The sequence below is a fragment of the Dendropsophus ebraccatus genome, chromosome 3 (genome assembly GCF_027789765.1).
Source record: "Dendropsophus ebraccatus isolate aDenEbr1 chromosome 3, aDenEbr1.pat, whole genome shotgun sequence".
Taxonomy (NCBI): Eukaryota; Metazoa; Chordata; class Amphibia; order Anura; family Hylidae; genus Dendropsophus; species Dendropsophus ebraccatus.
Window position 1 is genome coordinate 142,411,493 of NC_091456.1, and position 25,448 is coordinate 142,436,940.

A 25,448-nucleotide genomic window follows, 5' to 3' on the forward strand; every position below is an offset into this window, starting at 1 on the left:
CCATTACATCCCCATCATCCTCTTGTTCCTTCATCATCATACCACTACATCCCCATCATCCTCTTGTTCCTTCATCATCATACCACTACACCCCCCATCATCCTCTTGTTCCTTCATCATCATACCACTACATCCCCATCATCCTCTTGTTCCTTCATCATCATACCACTACAACCCCCATCATCTTCTTGTTCCATCATCATACCACTACACCCCTCATCATCCTCTTGTTCCATCATCATCATCATACCACTAAACCCCCCATCATCATATCACTACACCCCTCATCATCCTCTTGTTCCATCATCATCATACCACTACACCCCCCATCATCCTCTTGTTCCTTCATCATCATACCACAACTCCCCTCATCATCCTCTTGTTCCATCATCATACCACTACACCCCCCATCATCCTCTTGTTCCATCATCATACCACTACACCCCCATCATCCTCTTCTTCCATCATACCACTACACCCCCATCATCCTCTTCTTCCATCATCATACCACAACACCCCCATCATCCTCTTCTTCCATCATACCACTACACCCCCATCATCCTCTTCTTCCATCATCATACCACAACTCCCCTCATCATCCTCTTGTTCCATCATCATACCACTACACCCTTCATCATCCTCTTGTTCCTTAATCATCATACCACTACACCCCCATCATCCTCTTGTTCCATCATCATACCACTACACCCCCATCATCCTCTTGTTCCATCATCATACCACTACACCCCCCATCATCCTCTTGTTCCATCATCATACCACTACACCCCCATCATGCCCTTTAAAACAAAAACATCTATACTCACCTGAATGGTTCCTCTAGTCTTCTAGTCAGGCACGCTGGCGGGCTTCTCGCGGGGGGGGGCTTCCTGCGGAGGGGGCGGAGGGCTTCCCGCGGAGGGGGCGGAGCTTTGCGGGACCTGTTTTTTCCTGCCTAGGTGATGCTCCCAGCCCCGCAAGTCAGCCGGGGGCCGTCCCAGCCTGCCTCTTGTGATCGCAGGCAAAACATTGCTTGCGGTCACAAGAGGGAGTAGGAGGCGGGCAGAGCAGTGGCAAGGGGGGGCCTCGCGGGCCCCCCCTTGGTAGCGGCCCGGTCGCGGGGGCTGTGGATGTCAGTGTTATGGGGGAGCTGTAGATGTCAGTGTTATAGAGGAGCTGTAGATGTCAGTGTTATGGAGGAGCTGTAGATGTCAGTGTTATGGTGGAGCTGTAGATGTCAGTGTTATGGTGGAGCTGTATCTGTCACTGTTATAGAGGAGCTGTAGATGTCAGTGTTATGGTGGAGCTGTAGATGTCAGTGTTATAGAGCATGCTGTAGATGTCAGTGTTATAGAGGAGCTGTAGATGTCAGTGTTATGGTAGAGCTGTAGATGTCAGTGTTATGGAGGAGCTGTAGATGTCAGTGTAATGGAGGAGCTGTAGATGTCAGTGTTATGGAGGAGCTGTAGATGTCAGTGTTATGGAGGAGCTGTAGATGTCAGTGTAATGGAGGAGCTGTAGATGTCAGTGTTATGGAGGAGCTGTAGATGTCAGTGTTATGGTGGAGCTGTAGATGTCAGTGTTATGGGGGAGCTGTAGTTGTCAGTATTATGGGGGAGCTCTAGATGTCAGTGTTATGGAGGAGCTGTAGATGTCAGTGTTATGGAGGAGCTGTAGATGTCAGTGTTATGGGGGAGCTGTAGATGTCAGTGTTATGGAGGAGCTGTAGATGTCAGTGTTATGGAGGAGCTGTAGATGTCAGTGTTATGGGGGAGCTGTAGCTGTCACTGTTATGGAGGAGCTGTAGATGTCAGTGTTATGGAGGAGCTGTAGATGTCAGTGTTATGGAGGAGCTGTAGATGTCAGTGTTATGGAGGAGCTGTAGATGTCAGTGTTATGGACGAGCTGTAGATGTCAGTGTTATGGACGAGCTGTAGATGTCAGTGTTATGGAGGAGCTGTAGATGTCAGTATTATAGAGGAGCTGTAGATGTCAGTGTTATGGAGGAGCTGTAGATGTCAGTGTTATGGTGGAGCTGTAGATGTCAGTGTTATGGGGGAGCTGTAGATGTCAGTGTTATGGGGGAGCTGTAGATGTCAGTGTTATGGGGGAGCTGTAGATGTCAGTGTTATGGAGGAGCTGTAGATGTCAGTGTTATGGAGGAGCTGTAGGTGTCAGTGTTATGGGGGAGCTGCAGCTGTCACTGTTATGGAGGAGCTGTAGATGTCAGTGTTATGGAGGAGCTGTAGATGTCATGGAGGAGCTGTAGATGTCATGGAGGAGCTGTAGATGTCAGTGTTATGGAGGAGCTGTAGATGTCAGTGTTATGGAGGAGCTGTAGATGTCAGTGTTATGGTGGAGCTGTAGTAGTCAGTGTTATGGAGGAGCTGTAGATGTCATGGAGGAGCTGTAGATGTCAGTGTTATGGAGGAGCTGTAGATGTCAGTGTTATGGGGGAGCTGTAGATGTCAGTGTTATGGGGGAGCTGTAGATGTCAGTGTTATGGAGGAGCTGTAGATGTCAGTGTTATGGAGGAGCTGTAGGTGTCAGTGTTATGGGGGAGCTGCAGCTGTCACTGTTATGGAGGAGCTGTAGATGTCAGTGTTATGGAGGAGCTGTAGATGTCATGGAGGAGCTGTAGATGTCATGGAGGAGCTGTAGATGTCAGTGTTATGGAGGAGCTGTAGATGTCAGTGTTATGGAGGAGCTGTAGATGTCAGTGTTATGGTGGAGCTGTAGTAGTCAGTGTTATGGAGGAGCTGTAGATGTCATGGAGGAGCTGTAGATGTCAGTGTTATGGAGGAGCTGTAGATGTCATGGAGGAGCTGTAGATGTCAGTGTTATGGAGGAGCTGTAGATGTCAGTGTTATGGAGGAGCTGTAGATGTCAGTGTTATGGAGGAGCTGTAGATGTCAGTGTTATGGAGGAGCTGTAGATGTCAGTGTTATGGAGGAGCTGTAGATGTCAGTGTTATGGTGGAGCTGTAGATGTCAGTGTTATGGAGGAGCTGTAGATGTCAGTGTTATGGAGGAGCTGTAGATGTCATGGTGGAGCTGTAGATGTCAGTGTTATGGGGGAGCTGTAGATGTCAGTGTTATGGGGGAGCTGTAGATGTCAGTGTTATGGAGGAGCTGTAGATGTCAGTGTTATGGTGGAGCTGTAGATGTCAGTGTTATGGTGGAGCTGTAGATGTCAGTGTTATGGAGGAGCTGTAGATGTCAGTGTTATGGAGGAGCTGTAGATGTCAGTGTTATGGAGGAGCTGTAGATGTCAGTATTATGGAGGAGCTGTAGATGTCAGTGTTATGGAGGAGCTGTAGATGTCAGTGTTATGGAGGGGCTGTAGATGTGACTGTGATGATTTACCCTCTACATGATGCGTTACCGCAGGTGTGTACACACAGGACGTTAGGGCCCCTTAGCGGTCAGCCTCTCTGGAGAGGAGCACAGTGTAGGAGCTCACCATGCCGCTAGGTGGCGCTCTCCAATCCGCCATTGCTTAGCTGACACCACCTGCATAGTTACGTTTCAGAGTCTCTAGTAAAGGGAATGAGCTCAGAAGCCATGGCGGAATATACGGAGTCTGTGACAGCATTTGGCCTCCTACCCTCAGTTATCCGTTCTCCCCTCAGGGCTCAGCACCGGGTCACATGGCTCCGCCCACCTCTGTCATCACCCGGTGACACGGCTGGTGACGTCCCAAGATGGTGGCCTCCATGCTGAGCCGGTACATGCTGCTCTCCCGGTCTCGGCTGGTCTCGTTAGGCTCCGCAGTGACCGGTACGAGGGGATGGGAGTGCGGGCTGGTGTGGGGGGCGCTGTGCCCGGGGTATGGCACTGGCAGTGATCCGGGCAGGGTATGTGCTGTGTGACATTGGCAGTGCCCTGTGAGAGGAGGGAGGGTTATACAGGGCTGTGTGGCTGCAGCCTATGTATATATGGTATACAGGACTGCATATAATACACTACTGCTCAAGAAGATGGGACAATCCATAGGACAGGGAATAACCTGCCAGTCTGTGGGCCCCCCCACAATCCCTGACAGAGGACATGTGACCTGCGCCATTCCTCCTCCGAGGGGCTTCCAAGCATCGCCAGACGCCACATCCTGGATTAGGGATAAGATGGGAGTACCGCCTTATACACTAATGGCATATCTATAGGATATCTGAAGAAGGGGAGACCCCCGACCCTTGTCCTGCCTGGTGGAGGGGCCATCACTCTCAGGGGACCAATGCTTTTCCTGCTCGCTGGGGTCTGATCACCTAGACGCAGACCAATTAAACCTTTGACCTATCTCTATAACATGTCAGGAGTTTTTTGAAGCAACGGTAACACTTTTAATTCACCTTGAAGGGAAACTATAAGCAGGTTCGTATATATGTGGCTGTTGCCACTGACCTGCTCATTCTGGCGCCGGTCATCTTATGTTTTTTTGGCTTAAAGTGACTGTACCACCAGGCCCAGGCTGAAGCACTGGAGGCGGGCCTACCCACCCTTAGTGGGAAGAAACCCCAGCCCCTCCATGACATGACTCCATTACAATCAATGGAACCCTATCATAGAGGGGCTGTGGTTTCCTCCCACTAAGGGTGGGTCGGCCCACCTCCAGTGCTTCAGCCTGGGACTGGTGGTACAGTCACTTTAAAGTAAATGTACCATCAGGCTTGGGCTGAAGCACTGGAGGAGGGCCGACCCACCCCCAGTGCGAAGAAACTTCCGCCCCTCTATGACGCAGCTCCATTAGAATCAATGGAGCCGTATAATAGAGGGGCAGGGGTTTCCTCACACTGGGGGTGGGTCGGTCCTCCTCCAGTGCTTCAGCCTGGGCCTGGTCATACATACACTTTAAAGGGAATGTATCATCAGGCCCAGGCTGAAGCACTGGAGGCGGGCCGACCCACCCCCGGTGGGAGGAAACCTTCGCCCGTCTATGATATGGCTCCATTAGAATAAATGGAACCATATCATAGAGTGGGGAGGGTTTCCGCCCACTGGAGGTGGGTCGGCCTGCCTCCAGTGCTTCAGCCCAAGCCTGATGGTACAGTCAATTTAATCTATTCAGAAAGAAATATGCCAGGTAGTTTGGTGAACTGGGAGAGTTCCTCAGCCACGCACCTGCTAGCTAGTATATGCACATCCACTTATATATATATTCATCTGTGCATAGGTAGGCTGCCTCTCCCCGCACAAGATCTCACACATGTGCAGTAGCAGCTTCAGTAAGGGGCCAAGGAACACCCCCATTACACCAAACATAATACTCTCTGAATAAACTCTTACACAGCGTCACAGAGAACCCTAAGAAGACCGGCGTTGAAATGAGCAGCTCTGCCGCAACAGGGACATATGTACCTTCCCTTTAATGTACAATAGGGACCCATGGATACATTAAGAGTAACATAGGCTGGCCATATGCATCTAAGTGGTGTGATCGGTAGCCTTTCTGTAAGAAAAAAAGTGCTTCAATGCATGATTGATTCCACAGGGCTTGATCCTATTGCAAGTAACATACACATATTTGGCATAGGGCATGGAGAGAAAGGAGCGGCTGCACATCCCACCTATGGCTGATATCAATGCAGCTAGGCCTGCACGTGGTACACGGGGCAATATGGTTTGATCAAATTATATACCAACATCCTGGCGTTGGTTTTTAAAATAGGCCTAGCAGCGTTAGTATCAGCCATAGGTGGGATGTGCAGCCGCTCCTTTCTCTCCATGTCGTACTTTATTGTTCTCCCTTTTATGAGCAGCTGGAACTCCCCTTCATAAGACCCACATGACCCAAATTAGCAGGATATACCTGTGCTCACATGTCAGTACCTCCATGTTTTTCCCATTTTGTCTGCAGCAGTGGTGGTGAGTGTAATACCATTCATACTTGTGTTGTTTGGGGGCAGCCTTCCCCGCCGGTGGTATCGGATGGGTTTTGGTGGGGAATTTTTGGTTTGGTCCTGTGACATTGGGGTTGCAGGGCCATTACATGGCCTCCCTTTCCTGCATGTGCACGACACAGTGTGGAGTTAGCGTAGGGACCCGTGTGAACCAGGGGACCTGCACGTGGTACACGGGGCAATATGGTTTGATCAAATTATATACCAACATCCTGGCGTTGGTTTTTAAAATAGGCGTAGCGGCATTAGTATCAGCCATAGGTGGGATGTGCAGCCGCTCCTTTCTCTCCATGTCGTACTTTATACATATATTTGGCATTACTTTAACCTTTTGCTACAGTATAAAGGGCCACGAGCAGCAGGTGTTTGCTTTAATATGCTGCTTCCCACTGCAGTGGCAACTACATAGTTAGACATAGGCAAGGGGCGCCATCTATAAGGGGCATATACATGAAGTAGGGTTATGAGGCTAACGTCTGTGGCAGACAACTTTATATATAGACAAGAATTTTGTCACAGAGGACGGAGAGATTCACAGGTTCAGCATCTCTGTGACTTTAGCAGTCCTGTCCTGCTGTGCCTTTTCCCCCCGGCTTTTATAAGGTTAAGGTCCAAAATTTACATAGACCGGCAGAATTGTTGCTTTCTTGTCCTTTTTCAGATAATATGAATGATAACACTAACACTTTTTCCCACTCATGCTTATTGGTTGGGTGAAGCCATTAATGTCAAACTACTGTGTTTTCTCTTTTTAAATCATAATGACAACCAAAAACATCCAAATGACCTGATCAAAAGTTTACATACCACAGTTCTTAATACTGTGTATTGCCCCCTCTAACATCAGTGACAGCTTGAAGTCTTTTGTGGTAGTTGTGGATGAGGCTCTTTATTTTCTCAGATGGTAAAGCTGCCCATTCTCCTTCCTCAGTTCCTGTAAATTCTTGTGCTGTCTTGCATGAACAGCGTGCTTGAGATGTGCCCAGAGCGGCTCAATTATATTAAGGTCAAGAGACTGAGATGGCCACTCCAGAACCTTCACTTTGTTCTGCTGCATTCAATGACAGGTCAACTTGGCCTTCTGTTTTGAATTGTTGTCATGTTGAAACGTCCAAGTACGTCCCATGTGCAGCTTCCAGGCTGATGAGTGCAAATTTGCCTCCAGTATTTGCTGCTAACGCTGATATCCCCAAAACATCAGCGACCCACCTCTGTGCTTTACAGTAGGAATGGTGTTCCTTTTATCATAGGCCTTGTTGACGCCTCTCCAAATGTAACATTTATGGTTGTGTGAAAAAAAATTTGATGTTTGTCTCATCAATCCAAATTACCTTGTTTCAGAAGTTTCGAGGCTTGTCTCTGTGCTGTTTGGCATATTGTAGGTGGGATACTTTGTAGCATTTGCACAGTAATGGCTTTCTTCTGGCAACTTGACCATGCAGCGCATGTTTCTTCCAGTGCTTCCTTATTGTGCATCTTGGAACAGACACACCATCAGTTTTCAGAGAGTCCTGGATTTCAGCTGATGTTTTTTGTGGGTTTTTCTTTAAATCCCAAACAATTTTCCTGACAGTCGTGGTCGAATTTTTTGTCAATTTGTGTCAACTTCTGTGCATGTTATAAGGCCAAAATCACCAGGGTATGTGAACCTTTGATCAGGGTCATTTGAATGTTTTTGATTGTCATGATTGACCTGTCATTGCCTGCAGCAGAACAAAGTGAAGGTTCTGGAGTGGCCATCTCAGTATCCTGAATATCATTGAGCTATTCTGGGGACATCTCAAGTGTGCAGTTCAGGCAAGACAGCCCAGAAATTTACAGGAACTGGAGGCTTTTTGGCAAGAAGAATGGGCAGCTTTACCATCTGAGAAAATAAAGAGCCTCATCCACTACTACAATAAAAGACTTCAAGGTGTTGTTGATGTTAGAGGGGGGAATACACAGTATTTAGAACTGGGGTATGTAAACTTTTGATCAGGGTCATTTGAATGTTTTTGATTGTCATTAGGGATGGTCCGAACAGAGTTCTGTTCAGGTTCGTACGAACCCGAACCCTCGGTAATGATTCCCGCTGTCTGCCCGCTCCGAGCAGCGGGCGGATCCAGCGGGAGGACCGCCTGGAAAAATGGGATACAGCCATAGCCATAAGCTGTATCCCATTTTTCCAGGCGGTCCTCCCGCTGTATCCACCCACTGCACGAAGCGGGCAGACAGCGGGAATCCGATGCCGAGGGTTCGGGTTCATCCGAACCTGAACCTCGGCGGGTTCGGACCATCCCTAATTGTCATGATTGACCTGTCATTGCCTGCAGCAGAACAAAGTGAAGGTTCTGGAGTGGCCATCTCAGTATCCTGACCTCAATATTATTGAGCTATTCTGGGGACATCTCAAGCATGCAGTTCAGGCAAGACAGCCCAGAAATTTACAGGAACTGGAGGCTTTTTGGCAAGAAGAATGGGCAGCTTTACCATCTGAGAAAATAAAGAGCCTCATCCACTACTACAATAAAAGACTTCAAGGTGTTGTTGATGTTAGAGGGGGGAATACACAGTATTAAGAACTGGGGTATGTAAACTTTTGATCAGGGTCATTTGGATGTTTTTGGTTGTCATTATGATTTAAAAATAAAAGGCTTCACCACTCCACTAACAATGAGTGGGAAAAACTGTTCGTGTTATCATTCATATTCTCTGAAAAAAGGACAAGAAAGCAAAAATTCTGCCGGGGTATGTAAACTTTTGAGCAAAACTATATATGTACAAGTACGTATTGGTGTGTGTCTATAGGCTCTGAAATATGGCAGTATACGTTTTTACATGTTATCCCTGTTTGTGGTTTACAAAATGGCTTCTTTATTTTGCAGGGAAAAGGTTCCTACTTTCTGCAGCGTACATCAATGATAACATATGGGAAAAATTGGAGAAAGAAACCCACAAGTTAGGTGAGTCCTGGTTGTTGTTACTATGTTAGAGCAATAGCATAATACAGCATAATACTCTTCTGGCCCAATTTTGTGGTGATTAATTCCCTTTAATATTTTTTTTTTTTTTTTTTTATACCTGCATTCAGTATTTCCGGCAATCTTTCTGACATTTGGCTACAGGAATGGTGCAGTCTGCAGTGATATTCTTCCCCTTAAAAATACTGGAGTTCCTAACTGAACCCATATCAATCAATGGGGCTTTTCATTTTTGACTAGTTAGGAGCAAACCTAAGTCCACTATAGCTGTTTTTGCCCCATTATGAATACAAGATGCCTATTCTGATTTCATATGCAGCAGCAAAATACATGCTCATGGGTCAGAGGATAGACCTGCATTCCCAACCTAGAGATTTTCACTCTTTGATGGTTTTGGACCCTGGTCTCATACAATGGAGATAATTAGAGATGAGGGAACCACGAGCATGCTCGAGTCCATCTGAACCCGATTGTTCGGCATTTGATGCTAAAGTTGGATAAAGCCCTAAGGCTATGTAGAAAACATGGATATAGTCATTGGCTGTATCCATGTTTTCCAGACAACCGTAGAGCTTTATACAACTTCAGCAGCCACAGCTAGTCAAATGCCGAACGCTCGGGTTCGGATGGACTCGAGCATGTTCGAGGTTTGCTCATCTCTAGAGATAATCCACATTCTAGATTTCCTAGGCCTTTTCTGCACAGAATAGGTGCACCATAGCATGCTTCTTACGGTACGGTAACATTGCTGATAATACAGGATCCTGCATGGAGCACCAGTACAATATAGAATAAGCAGAACACTGATCTATTAAGAAAGTCTCTACCATGAGTTTTATATGCTTCTCCATCACTGTGCAATAATCTGGCATCTGTTAGCTTTCATTCATGCTGGATTATAATGGAATACGAATGCAGATAGAACCCAGTTACAGCTTCCATATACAATGTATTCAAAAATAAAAATGCTTGAAAAAGGCCACTCATAGGCCAACACGCTACTGTCATTGTCAAGATGCTCTAATAAAGTTGAAGGCATCTTATCAATACACTTAAGGGGACATTTATTAAGTCCAGCGTTTTCTGCGCTGACTGCCTTTGTGGATGGAAGTGGACCCAGAGCCCCCGGCGCAATGGACGGAAAGCCGGGGGGGTAGCACAACATGTCTCGATGAGTGGGCCCTGAGATTTCCGTCAGACCGACTATCCGCTCCTGCAGCTTCCAGATGATGGAGACATCAGTGAGTCCCTGCAGCAGGTGGGTGCCCTCTCTGGTCTTACAGCGGAGCCGCAGCATCACTGGAGCAGACGCCTCACCGGACACAACAAAAATGGAGGACTTTCTTGCTTGATACTGGTAATTCATAGGTCTGATCATGAGAAGCAACTGAAGTTTTTTTTATGTGACTTAGACTGAATCCAGGAGGCGAGTCCCAGAGGTGGGGCCCTCATCTTTCTCACATTTATGCTAAATGCTGTGGATATGATGGAAATCGTAACTATAATTTTTAACAAAGAAGTTTGTCATTTTTGCTTCTGCTTGTTAGCATATTAAACACCAGGGGGCGATATTGCCTTAATTCTTCTATTTATGAGCATTTTTATTTTTGTTACTTTTCTAGTCTAGACCAGGTATTTATATTGTATCCGTTTTTTTGTATGTGCATCAAGCTGTTTTTACTTGAATTGGATCATGTTTGTATCTGTTTGACCTGATATTAGAGAATATGCACATAGCAGATTTGTTGCATGCTTTTCTACAATTGAATATCTCATATATTTCAGTTTCAGCTGGGCGCTATGGTGTAAAATTAACATCTTTATATGTTGTATTCATTTATCTTTTAAATTAAAGGGAAACAGGTTAGGAAAATGTAACCTGCAGATATGTTCCTATTACGCATGGGGCGCTGAGGATGAAGGTAAGGCTCTTGTAATTACCCTCTCCGCCGTTTCCATGCAGTTTGTAGTTAAGTTATTAGGCTATTAAGGTGGTTTGGTGCACTGAGGGAGGGATTACCACCCCCAGTGTTCCAGTATGGCCCACCTCGGTAGGCCTCTTTGCTGATTTTCATTAGAAGGGCCGTCCAGAGGTTGTAATCCCGCCCCAGTGCACAAAACTGCCTTATTAGACTAAAGATCAAACTAGAAACTGTGCAGAAACAGTGTAGAGGATGAAGGTAAGAGACTTACTTCCATCCTCTGTACCCTGTGCACAATAGGGACAAATCAGCAGGTTAGATAGTCTAACCTGTTGATAGTTTCCCTCCTAAGAAAATTCTTATTTTTATCTTGATTTTGCAGTTTTTGGCTAAATTTACAAAGACTTAGGGTGTTCACACCTTCATGTATTTAAAGACAAATATTGAAAGGAGGAAAAGTCCCAGTCTTTCCCTTTATAAGTGTCCTCCATTTATAATCTGTTACTGACTTTGTATTCAAAACCTGAACGTGTGAATATCCTCTTAAAGTGAGCATGGTACATCGTATGTCCAGCTGTTGCCTAAAAATTAAAAACCCAGCAAAACAATGGACAATGTGAAATTACACTGAACGATTAGTGAAAAAATGCGGAACTTAAGCGAACGAATGTTAAATTACAGCGAACGATTAACGATAATTTTAGATTCAGATCTAAATCAACGATCAACGACATACGAACGATTTTTTGATCGTTGCCTGCAATTACACAGAACGATTATAGTTTAAATTCGAACGCTTTAACGATTTTTCGCACAATAATCTTCCCGTGTAATAGGGCCCTTAGTGTGTGTCTTATCTCTGTGCACCAAAAATCTTGCTCATTTGTAGCCAAGCAGTGTTGGCCAGTGCTGCTTCTCTCTGTTATAAATTGCTGTGTATGTCCTGCATTGGAATAAATTCTCCTGGCCATTGTCCCAGGAGAAGAGACGTCTCACTCTGCTTCACACTTGCAGATTATTAGTCAGTGACCTGATACATGAGGCTGCTTATCTCTTTACTCCCTGTCTGTATGATGGATGGTGCTCTGTGCTGCACAATGTCAGGAGACCACCGCCAACTGGACTAGTTTACCTTACCTAGTTTACTTTTTATATTGATCCTAGAGAGGAATATGTGGTATGATGAGCGGTACAGTTTGCAAGGTGCCACTATGTCCCCAGAGGAGTCTTGTGCTCAGATCCCTTGCTGTCTACTTGTCCAGCATGCTGCCTGTGTCTCTCTATGCCTCATGCAAGATTAGGCAACCAGAATGAGCAGTATAGTATACACTAGGTATGGTCTGTACCTGCCGAGGTTCGGGTTCGTACAGCCTGTGGCTGTATTCCAGTTTTCCAGGCGGTCCTCTCGCTGTATCCACCCTCTCCACGGAGCGGGCAGGGTGGGGCGCTCTGTCACGGGCAGGGTGGCGGGGGGCACTCTGGCAGGTCGGTTGTGCAGGGTGGCCCTTTGTCAGGGTGGTAAGGGGTGCTCTGTCGGGTCAGTCGGGCAAGGTGGCGCGCTGTCGTGGTGGTGGGGGGGACGCTCTGTCAGGTCTGTCAGGTCGGTTGGGCAGTGTGGCTGGTGAGCGCTCTGTCACGACAGGCAGAGTGACGGGGGGGGGGTGCTCTGTCAGGTCGGTCGTGCAGGGTGGTGATTTGTCAGGGTGGTGGGGAGCACTCTGTTGGGTCAGTCGGGCAAGGTGGCGTGCTATCTAGGTGGCAGGGGCGCTCTGTCAGGTGGGTCGGACAGGGTGGCTCGGGGGCACTCTGTGACCCTTGCATCCCTGCACATACTGCACACCAACCTGTGCACTGCTCACAGTTGAGACCTCAGAGGGGGAGACAGTAATACTTCGGTATCAGTATTTTTACAGTATATCGCCCAGCCCTAGTACATTCACACTGAGGAAAATAAGCGGAAATTCCTGCCGCGCACTACACTGGGAATCCTGTCCGCCTCACTGTCTCAATGTTATCTTTAGGGCGCCTCCACTCTCACAGCTCCCTGTTAGTTCTTCTTTAAATTGTGACTGTCATTTTAACCAACTTTGCATTAGTCAATAGTAAAAGTCATAGAAACTTTGTCTTATAGAAAATGGCTCCTCCTGCAGTTATCAGGCTCCTTTCTTGCTCCCCCCCACTCCTAAAATCATTATTCACTTAAAAAAAAAAAAAAAAAGACACCACTGGTCTGCCTTGAGGGAGAAACTTTTAGCTCAATGAGGGATTGTGTTACATGATGCCTTTAGAATACTATAGGGAGAAAGGGAGAATGACTGAGGTGAGGCAGAAGTCTGTAGAGAGACTGAAGAAGGTTATGAGTATTAGATCTCACCCCAGAGCTGGATTCAGAACATGTACCGCTCTGTAGTGTCCTCCATGCTGCTGGTGTAGTATAGGTTGCACATTGTATGGTAGACATCATAGCAGATGGTCTATGGCCATTAGCTCATAATGAGAATTATAAATAAAGCCTGCAGAGGGGAAACCTGGTGCAAAATGCCATATACTAGTTATACAGTATAATATCCAGATATAGTACACACACAACAGCTTATCCTGCAAGATCAGGTTTGCTATAAAGTTATTAGCAGTCTCTCCTGAAAGTTTGTTGTAGATGTACCTCCTGGCGAGGTGAACAGTGATGACCTGCTTTCTACAAAGTCCAGAAGGGACCATGGACCGTAAAGCTGGCAAAGCCCTTTGATTATAGCCATACCCACAACCAGTAAGTGTCTGGTGTAGTAAAGAGAGAACAGGCTTTTATTGACATGAGGCTAGAATATAGGCCTGTGAGGCTGGTTGACAATTATTGCAGTCATGGCCGGGAATGGTCTGAGTCTAATGGAGTTGTCTTTTTTTTAAGCAGATCATTGCTTCATTACCATTTTAAGGAAGGAACAGATGGGTGTAATTGGTGTGTGAGTTATAGATGGGGTTTCTCCTTCCTGCTCCTTTTCCATCTGTTACTGTATGTACTGTGTCCTGACACTACCCCCAGCCACACTAAGCACCCTTATTTATTTCATCATTGCTGTCCTATTCCTCTAGTAAGCCATCCACAATAAAAATGTAGCTGTCAACTCACAATATGTTATTGAAGTTATGGAGTACTTTTGGAAACCATAGGATCATGTTCACACCAACATTATGGCATTTATTGTTTAGTGGCTTCTGAGTGAACCTACTGATTTCTTGTACATTTCATCTCATTGTTTGTAGCACTCTATGCTTTAGCAGCCTATGCTATTTTGGTCACTAAAAAGCTGAAAAGAACAGACCCAAATGTTTACATGAAGAGAATCTAGGACTTGTACAATGTATTTGTCATGGTCATTTATTATTATTATTATTATTATTATTATTATTATTTATTATTTTTTTTACCTTTTTTATATTATTTTTAGTATTTTAATCATTTTTAGAATTATTAACATTTAGAATTATTATGTTATGATTATTGTTTTGTGTGTGTATATATATATATATATATATATATATATATATATATATGTATATATGATAAAGCTTTTGAGTGTTATAGTTGTGGATTGCTAGGATTTTCTACTAAGGTATCATTTTGTCTTTTGCAGCTGACCTTGCGGCACTCATGGATAAGTGCCATGATAGGAAGATACCAGTGGGCTCTCTGGTCATCGCACGGGTAAGGAATTTCTGCTGGTCGCTTACCATAATAACATTGTGTTAGCGGTGAATCCTACTGACATAGAAAATAGCACAAGAAATGGTTGTTGAGCAAGCAGTTTTATTAGACTATCGTCTCATACATTATCATATTGGTAATTTAAAGGTAAGCAATGTATGTACAGGAGCAAATACTGAGGTCTGCACTATGCAGAATGAGAGCCAAAGGCACATTGTGGGTTGTAGTTTTCTAACAGGTGGGGAGCTATAGGTAAAGGAGGGATCATGATTGTGTGTGGGGGGGGGGGGGTCTCTGTGGTAGGACCCCCAATGAGCAGGGTACAGCTCCACACTCATACAACACTTTTCTCCTGTCTTGTGTATAAGGGAGAACTCTGAATTTTAGAAAAACCCATTTATAGGATAAGAGCAGTGTAAATGCAGGCTGTAGAATTTCCACGTATAAGTAAATCTGGATATGGTATAATAGGGAGGTAGATTATACATCTGCATTGCCCACATGTCACTCAAATTAATGTAACTTTAGAAAACTTGGAAGGAAGTAATAAATGATTAGTTTTCTATTTTTTTATAATATTTATTATTTACTATAATGAGTATTATTACAAGGGCTTAGCACATTATCATTTGTCTTATTTTCCTTTCAGTTTATTGACAATATTAAATCCAAAGAAGAAATTGAACTGGGTGAATATTATCTCTATAAGTAAGTAATGTTATCTAATATTTCTCTAGACAGTGCTCATATTTGTGATAGTGTGAGCTACCTTGCTATTCAGCACTCTGGGAGGGGTTCTGCCATATGGACAGCTCTCACTTCAGCTATGGACCAACTCAGTCATTTGGTTTTGTGTATCTTGCACCTGGGACTAGTGATGTCACGATACCAGAATTTTTTTTTTAATTCTTTTTATTCTTTTTCCCTTTTATAACAGTTAAAAAATCCAACAAATAAGTTGTCATACATTACAGCATTTAATGTAACATATTTAAGCAGATGTCAAGAATCAGCATTAAAGGCATGACAACTACACATAGAAAAGTAAAAAAAAAATCACCCCTAACCTTACCCCCTAACCTTACCCCCCACCCGCCCCAGTCAGGAGAGAAGATGAAAGGGAAAAAGGAAGAAGAAATTTCCACTACCATCCTTCCCATTTCTTAATAAGTTTCGATCTGTTCATCCACACTTCAAATAGCTTGGTCCTGCTAACCAGATTTAGCCATTCAACGATACCAGAATTTTGAGTTCAATACCAACTTTTTTATTTCAATACTCAATACCATTTTGATACTTAATGCATAACACCCCCCCCCCCCCCGGCTGCAGGTATAATGCTCCCCAACTTTTACACTGTTCACTATGTAGTAAACCTGATGTTATCTATATTCTTCAGGTCAGTACTATTACAATGGTACAATATATGTTCATTTTAGTTTACAACACTTTACAAATGTGACAAAAGTAACTTATTTTTTTTTAGATATATGCTTAAAATTGCTCAGTTTTGATTCCCATAACTTTGTTAGCCCATAACTGTATGGCTGTCTCAGAGTCATTTTTAAGCACCATGATCTGCAGCTTTGATTGGTACCCTGTTTGCATATATTACTTTGGATTTTCTTTTTTGGCGTGCAAGATCGGGAAGGTGATAATTTAATAGTGCTATTACACATTACGCCAATTTTTTTCACTTTTTTGTTTTTATTGGATTTAGTAATACTATGGCTGACACACAGTATAGTATGTTGGGGGTAGTAGTTGTATGGCTGACACATAATACTAGTATAGAATATTGGGGATACTATGAGTATGGCTGAGACATAGCACTAGTAAATTGGGGATAGCAGTTGTATGGCTAGCAATGAAGTAGGAGACAGCAGTTGTATGGCTGAGACATAGCACTAGTATAGTATATTGGGGATAGTTGTATGGCTGACACACAGTATAGTATGTTAGGGGTAGTAGTTGTATGGCTGACACATAGCCATACAACTACTATGGACCATGGACAAATGAAGCACTTATGCCTGGTGTCAACCCAAGTCGTTAGTCTGTAAGCTCCAACGAGCAGGTCTCGTTTATACTTTTTATTTTTTATGTGATTTTTATTTATTCAAATTATTTAACTGTGTATTATGTACCTCTGTATGCACAGAAAAAAGCGCTGCGGAATCTGTTGGCACTATACAAATAAAATTATTATTATTACTATGCCCAATATACTGTACTAGTGCTGACACAGCCATACCTCTACTATCCCCATTAAACTATACTAGTGCTATGTCTCAGCCATACAACTACTATGCCCAATATACTAGTGCTATAGTACTGGTCTGTGACTCCCAGCCCCTGCACAGGCCGGATCTCCGCACTACGTGCGGTACAATCTCCAAATCGGTCGCCTGCTGCGTATAGAAAAGTTCGGATGCCGATGTCCCTTTTACAGAGGCATCTACACAGTAAAATATCCGGTTTAACTGTCTAGATGACAGAGGCATCCGAGCTTTTCCATACACTGCAGGCGACCGATTTGGAGATTGTACCGCGACAAGAATCAACTAGTGAGGAGATTCAGCCTGTGTGCGGGGGCCGGGAGGCACAGCAGAGCCCAGTATGAATACCGCCCCATAGTAACAGCAGCATGCAGCCCTACCAGGCGCCCCCCGCAGCTTACAGTGGAGTGTAGCTGAGGAAGGGTTCAGCCAGTGGGTAGTGTGGGGTTAACCCCCGGCCATGCTGAGCTCTGGTCTGAGATGTCCCTGTGCACTCTGATCTGGTTTCCTGCTGCCCCACTCCTTCTTACAGAGGATCCACTGGAGAAAACACCTCCCCAGGTGGAAGGACGACACCGGGACTGGGCAGCATGGAGCAGATGCTGGTGAGCCGGGCAGCACACAGAACATGGCAGACACTCAGCTAGCCGCCCGTCGCTCTCTGCACTATGCTCTACGTTAAGCTGCGCTATTGCATAGCTTAACATAAAGTATTGATACCAGGAAATCCTGGTACCGAGGCGTTATTTTTGCCCCAAATATCGATATTGGTATCGATATTTTGGTGCATCGTGCATCCCTGGGACCCTCCTCAAATAAATGACCTTTTCAGTAAAAAAAAAAAAAAAAATTGTTAAAGGTAGCACTCAGTGAGCCTGTTTGTTATATTATGTTTCTATAGTGCAGCCTTTAACATTTGTTCTCAATTGATTTATGGACTGTGGAAAAAGTCTGGTGCGGTGGGAATTCTTTACACTTCTTTACATCATGTATACCGCTGCTGCTTGTATTTTTCTATAGTAAGTGCTGCGGAATCTGTTGGCGCTATACAAATAAATATTATTATTATGATAGTAATTTACATATAAAGATATAGCAGGGAGAGCAGGTGGTCATGTCTTATAGACCACCCTTCCTTGCTGTAAGTTTTTTCTCTGTGGTTCCTTTTACTTTTGCCGCAGCGAAGTAATAGTAATAATTGATTTTGATCTCCTAGTGAGGTCAATGAAGAAAACCCTCAATGCATCTGCGACGTAAGTTGAAATGCTGTGGGTATGAAATTCATATTGCAGGTCATTGTCCACACAGAAAATCATTTGACCTAAAATGTATTACTGCCTTCTTCCTTATTCCCTTTTTCTGGTTTTAAAGATTTTTATGGTGGAAAACCCCATAAATGTTGTATGTGTAGAGACCACTGCCGTTCAGTAAAGGTGCCCTGGGTGCTAGAGACGCCTCTTAATGAAGTAGCATTACCAGCAGAGTTGTCTCAGTACAATTGAGACATCTTTTAGAGTCTTTAAGTGATCCCAATTATGTTTTCCTTCAAGGTATAATCCTTTAGCGTTTCAGTCCCTGCACAAATGGAAGGCAATTGGAGACACATGCAATATTCATGAAACTTAAATAGTGCCGGATCATTTCTGGGTCGGCGTTTATTCATCACACAGATTAATGAACATTGCGGATCAGTCCTTGTATTCTTGGCTTTTTCTATCAGCCATCACCTTCCTGCCAAATAACAGAGCAGTATATGAGGTGTCTTATCCTCTGTTCTGGAATCGGTAGTGCCTAGAGATGCTGTGATTTACGCTTACCTAACACATAGGTAAATGATTATTGTTCCTGTAATCTCAGCTTTTCATCAGATTGAGCTGTTGCCACGCAGCTCCTTGCACTGTGTATCACTAGGCCGGCCATTACTCCAGATTTGTGTCTGAACGTTTTTCGTCTCCCTGCCAAATACATCCTGAAATATTATTCTGTAAAGCATTGTGAACCATCGTTGGCCCAGCAGGGGGCACTCTCTCTCTCTTCTTTTATGTCTAAGATATTGATTGCTTAGCAAATTGTTCTTTTGTTGCATGTTTTATTCATTCATTGTATAGCTGACTTTATGTAATAGAGAATACAGTATTTGTGTGCGCAGCATATTTATAGGAATACGTAATGCCTTAGTCCGATCGGACCTTTTACAGCCATGTGACTTCATTTTTATGTTATGAAATGTGAAGATTGATAACCACATGAAAGGAATAGCTGAAACAGCCAGGGGTATTGGTAGCAGTAGCTGTTTACCTTAGGAAAGGAGCTGCATTTTATAGCCTGAAATTCTGCAACCTGCATTGTTTCTCTGCATGGTCAGAATATACTAGACATTTCAAAGCAGTTTTTCTCCGGTGATATTTTTTATAAGAAAATAAGTGCATTCATTGATTGTTTTGAAAATGGTGACATAGAAGATTGTTAGCAGAAAAAGGCCACCTTCTAGTCTGCCCTTTATAGTGTATAATGTGCTCTTTATATATAGATTTATTCCTGGTATGTTTACATTCAGTTACTGTAGCTTTACCTACCACATCGGCTGGAAAGTTGTTCCAAGCATCTACTACTCTTTCAGTAAAGTAATATTTTCTCATGTTGCTTTTGATCTTTCTCCCAACTAACCTCAGATTGTGTCCCCTTGTTCTTGAGTTCAGATTCTTATTAAAAATTCTTCCCTCCTGAACCTCATTTAGGCTTTTAACATATCTAAAGATTTGTCTGTAAAGCTCTATAAAGGGTGTCTTATACCGCGTGAAGCAGGGAGAGGGGCGTCAACTAGTCATCTGGTTAAGGAGCCGCCTGTGACTAGCTCTCTGCCCATCAGTGTGCAGTATGGGGATGTTTGACAGGCATAGAGGCCACTAACTGGTCTCTCTGCTTGTCATTTATCCCTGCACTGTGTGATGACTAGTCACAGGCGGCTCCCCAACCAGATGACTAGTTGTCGCCAATCTCCTTGCCTCGCATGGCATAATATGCATACCTGTCAGCAGGAAAACATTGATGTAAATATACACATGTATAGATAGGGCTAGTCATCATGGGCCTAACTTATCTGTATAGAGGCACATCAAAACACAGAGAGTGAGTGGCCTGGGAAGCGACAGATTGTGCCAGAATACTAAAGCGGTTTGAATAATAAATCTGGGCCTATGTGTCCTGTGCATATGGCTAACATATTGGTGAGAATCTTATGCAAGATTCCAAGGAGAGAATGTTTGCCACAAGTGCAATGTTCTGCAGCAGACACAGCTGGATCAGCTCTCAGGGCATCTAATTGTTGTAGATCCCGGCACATGATGCAGCAGTTGTTGCTCAGAATGTGGCTGGATGATGTGATGCCGGTATTATTTGTGCAGAGCAATGTACTCTTGCCATTTCCCGTATCCTATAAATCACTTCTCCACCTTCCTTTCTTCCTAGTCCCTGGTGGATTTCTCTCTCCAGTCATTTCCATCAATTTTCAGTGTCGTTCCTTGTTCTGCTCGGCAACCTGTTCCTTATTGGCTGCAACCTGCAGGCGCACAGCAGGGTGGGTAGAGAGGCATGTATATACTGTATAAGAACACCACATTACTGTATGGCATGTAGATATGTGCCATCTGTGTTACCCACATATATCTTACACCACATTCCACAAAAAACAATTACCGTAGCCTTCATATACTCATCATTAGTCCAGATAAAGACTGTGTGCATGTATATAGCCTAAATGCTGGGGAGTATAAACTGTGTTCATTTGTATAGGAAGTTATTCTTCTAGTATAATTGACCCTAGCATAAAATCTACAGGATGACGTTTGCTGCACAAATGCTCTGTGTAAACACTCTAATAGTAAAACGTGAGACTGTCTGTTAATATAGTGGGCAGGGTCATCCATTATTGTATGAGAAACTGCAACCAGGCTTCTACATCCATCAGTCCTGATAATAGAACTACTTATTGGCATTGTATATCATCTTATTTGATTATCTGTATTCCATGTGTAGTGTATGCTTATTCACATAATGCTATATTTGCACCTGGTACATCATCAGTATGCTACTGTATTCCACAGCGTACTCATGGTAGGCCCATCTAGTTTATTGGTGCCTTGTGACCCCTTTTTTATGCAGGGATTGCACAAAAAAGGATACATTTGGGGAAAAAAGAGATAATAGTCACTAGTAAATGAGCTACGTTTGCCATTTAAATGACCTATACGTCAAGAATACAAGCGAAACAAGATGTGAATAGTTACAATTTTTTCTTTATGTAAAACCAGCATATCGCTGTTGCACACAGGCCATATGAGAGTATATGTCAGGAAATTTTACCAACATATACACCAAACGTGGAGACTGTGAACAAAGTTACAGCCTAACGCTGGGTTCACACTAGGTTTTTGCAATCCGTTTTTTGCAAAGTGTGTGCATCTGTTTTGATCAGTTTTTCCATTGACTTCCATTATAAAAAAAGGGATCAAAACGGATCCGTTTTTTTTAGCTGACACAAAAATTAGGTTGACCATGTTTTTGTGTCCGCTAAAAAAAATTATCCGTTTTGATTCATTTTTTTTATAATGGAAGTCTATGGAAAAACAGATCAAAACGGATGCACACACTTGCATCCGTTTTTTCTATCCGTTTTTCGGGGGGAAAAAAAGGATTGCAAAAACGGAATGCAAAAATGTAGTGTCAACCCAGCCTAAGCGGGGTCTTGTAGACTTGAGTGTGCGGTTTGGTGTAAGGAAAAAGATGGCAGAACCAGTGGCAGATTGAAGCTAAAGTTGGATGATAAATGTAGATGAGATGTAGGACGGTGCAGTGCTGTCAAGCTCTTTGAGCGAAAGAAATGCAGAATTCAAATCTTTTGGTAATTGTACCTTATTATCTTAGTTCATGTGAGTCCAATAGGGTTCTGACCCACTGGGGATGGATCAATGGAGTTTTATATCTGTTCCCTATTAGCACATATGGATATTAGCATAAATGGGGGCACCACTACTTGAATAGCCACAGACAAGAACTGCTAACACTCATAGCTGGACCCCTGGCTCCCATATTGTCTGTGATGAGGGTTGCTGGCATCTCAACGAGGCCCAGAGTGTTAGAAACAGACATAATCACCTAATATATTGTCTACAGAGACTAGAAGGCCTTTAACCAAAAAAATCATTATGTTTAATTAGATTTAATCTGTATGGTCTTTGTTTATTTCACTCTTTTTGTTTATGTGATCACAGTTGTGTAGACAAGCAGTCTATTACATAGGGGCATGCTTTTCTCTTAATAGCGCTAGTTTAGTGTAGCGTAACCCGCTTGTGATTTACGCTACAATTCACCAGTCTCATTAGTCGCTTTTAGTTTTTTCCTTGAATGCAATGTGTCTGTGCTGTGAAAGAGAAGCAGATATATTAGGCCCACACATGTACACCAATTACATTATGCTGTGCCTCCCTGAGTGACACATGAAGGCTGCATAGTAGTTGGGGTGTATGGAAGCTACAAAGGGACAAAGCAATCTGCTGGTGGCACAGAGAGCGTTGTCACCAACCTCCCAGCTACAGGGCGGTACAATAAGCCAGGAACAAAAGACTGCAGGGCCATAGTGCCCGCTCTGTAAACCCTGAAGCCTTATTACCACAACCCATTAATAAATGTTTCTTTCACCAAACTATTGTATATTATTTTTGCTCAACAGTCTTTGAGAGGAATTTACTTAAAATAAGTAAGCATCAGATTCCTAACTTATAAACATTTACATGACGAGAGGTGTTCATAGAGATGTTCATTGCCATATTTAACTTTATTGAAATGTGTGACAAAGTAGGCTTGTTAGTACATAGGCACCTTACAAAAACAATGGCCGGTGAAGGTAAGATGTTCAGCTTTATGGTCTACTCTCTCAATGTACATGCAAATGAACAAAGCCTGAGAATAAAGCCTCTAAGGCCTTATTGCCATATTCCGTGTCTGCGGTCTATGCACAGGTACTACAGACTGGAATCATGGACTTCCCGGCATCATGACTCACCCCTGAATAAGTTTGAAACTTTGCACTACAGTACTGACACAGCCGCTCTCCCATTATCATAATTAGAGATTGCTTCGTTTGATCGGCAAGCAGTTTATCAGCCACCTGCCTTTCAACTCTGTTCTGCTCCCTGGGTGCCTGGAAAAGGGTCCATTTACACAGATAGATTATGTGACAGATTATCTGCCAAAGATTTGAATCCAAAGCCAGGAACAGACTATAAACAAGGAACAGGTCATAAAGGAAAGCCTGAGATTTTAAATCCATTCCTGTCTTTGGCTTAAAATCTTTGTCAGATAATCTTTCTGTGTAAATGGACCCTAATGCTAAGTTTACACGAGGCGATTATTGGCCTGATCGTACGATTTCGAAGTAACGATTTTTTTTTATAAAGATCAGCGTTTAGACGGTACGATATATCGTACGGAAAAATCGTTTTGCGATTGTACACCCGCAGCCCGACCTGCCCGCAGCCCCCCCCCCCCGCTCAACCGCAGCCCCCTGCGACGCCCCGATCGCCACCCCCGCCGCTCCGATGCCCCCCCCCCCCCCCGCTGCCGATCCGATCGCCCAGCCGCCGCTCAGATCGCCACCCCCGCCGCTCCGATGCCGTGCATTGATTGGCTGAAGAGATGAGCCGGGAATTTCAAACAGCTCCCCTTCAGCCAATCAGTGCTGAAGAGGAGCACTGATTGGATGAAGAGGAGCCGTTTGAAATTCCCGGCTCATTCCCGGGGATGTCCGAAGACCTGCTGCGCGGAGCAGGTAACGTATGCTCGGAGCGGCGGCGGGTGGGGGTGGCGATCGGAGCGGCGGGGGTTGCGATAGGGGAGGGGGGGTGGCGATCGAGCCGGCGCAGGGGGCTGCGGATGAGCAGGGGGCCGGGCTGCGACCGGGCTGCGGGCGGCCCGACTATTGCGCGACGACTGTTTACACAGAACGATCGGCGAATTTTTTGCGATCGGCGAACGACGATTTATGAACATGTTAAAAGATCAAAATGAACGATTTTTCGATCGTTCACCGCGTTTACACGTACGATTATCGTTCGAATTCGATCGTTATCGCGAAAATTCGCCCGATAATCGCTCCGTGTAAACCCAGCATAAGGGCCCTATTCCACAGTAACGATAATCGGCCGGATCTGCCCCATTTGGCCCGATTCGGCCGATTATAGTTCGGTGAAATAGAGAGAACGATCAGCCGATGATTCATTTAGGGCCAGACCTAAAAACATTGTTTCCCCACCGCGCATCGCTACGGTTGAATAGCGGTGCGCGGCGGGCGACCAACGATTTGGCAGCAGCAGCAGCAGTAATACATTACCTGTCAGGGCTTCTCCGCACTGTTTTCATCCCAGGGTCCCGCGCTCTCTATCTTCTGAATGGCCGGTCAGCTGACGGAGCGCTCAGCCAATCACAGGCTGGGACCGCCGCGGCCTGTGATTGGCTGAGTGTGGCCTGTCAGCTGACCGGCCATTCAGAAGATAGAGAGCGCGGGACCCTGGGATGAAGACAGCGCGGAGAAGACCTGCAGGTAATGTATTACTGCTGCTGCAAGGGCTGCAAGGAAATAGGTAACAATGTCTTTGCAGCCCTCGCTCAACGATCTTTGGGCCGTGGAATAGGCCCAGTAAACGAGCGGCGATCTAGCAGATCGCCGCTCGTTTACATCGTTGATCGGGCCCTCCTCGGCCCGTGGAATAGGAGCCTAAGACTTCTCAGTATTGCCCTATTGTTCTGCTGCAGAGTGTGTATAGAGATACAGGGGATCAGGATCTCCTTTTCTATGTGTGCAGTGTATGGGAGCAATCCTAGTAAATAGCCTACACCCAGTAGCTCAGGAGCAACTAAAATAGGAGATGGTGAAGGTGGAGGAGAAAACTGAGGGGAACGAGGAGCAAGCGAGTGCTGATCTGACTGTCCATGTTCGTTTGCTCCTCACCATCGACCTGTGTAAAAGGGGCTTTTCTTGTAAAAAAAAAAAAAAAAAGCATGGCATTCATCCCATTGGAACTGAGCTGCAAATCCGCACGCAAACTGAGGGCAAGAGTGGTGCTGTTTCTGTATGAAAGTGGCCATGTTTTTCTAAGCCTGGAAATCCTATAGTCCATTCTGGCTCGGTTAAGACAACTTTGTGCCTCATTACACTGCAGCAATGTCACTTGGCAGAATTTCACACTTGTGTTTCCAGACCTGCTGAGGAAAAAACAGAATGACCTTTCACTTGGGGGGGCAGGGGTTACATGGTGACTCCGTAAGACTACAGTAAACTATTCCTTTTAATGAATACAGTTGTGGCAATAACTCTCTCTCTCTTATCCATTATTTCATTTATAATTTATAGGTGTCACGCCAGGATCAGACAGCTGATAGTCGGTAGCCTGGGCTTCTTTCATTCACCGCCTTATCATTGCCTCCGACTATTAACTCTTGCTTAAGTATATTCACTTTTAGACATGTACAGATAATAAGAATTCACCCTCAAGGCCAAGAAGCCCAGGGACCTGTATGGATGAAGTCCAGTGCACATAACGAGTTTTCCTCCTTCCTCGGCGCGGAGGGCAGTGGCGGCGGGGAGTCTAGAGCGGCTTATATAATTAATGCATGTGTAGGTTGTAAATTAGAGTT

The 25,448-nt window shown here is 44.5% G+C and overlaps 1 protein-coding gene across 1 annotated transcript in view; it reads left to right on the forward strand.

Moving 5' to 3' along the window:
- Positions 1-3,532: 3,532 nt before the first annotated feature.
- MRPS27 (mitochondrial ribosomal protein S27) overlaps positions 3,533-25,448 on the forward strand; it is a 50,833-nt gene continuing 28,917 nt past the window's right edge. Inside the window, exons 1-4 of the mRNA XM_069962823.1 lie at positions 3,533-3,776; positions 8,758-8,835; positions 14,408-14,478; positions 15,128-15,186. Coding sequence (XP_069818924.1) covers positions 3,701-3,776; positions 8,758-8,835; positions 14,408-14,478; positions 15,128-15,186 — 284 coding nt within the window. The 5' untranslated portion in view covers positions 3,533-3,700. The remainder of the gene's footprint in view (positions 3,777-8,757; positions 8,836-14,407; positions 14,479-15,127; positions 15,187-25,448) is intronic.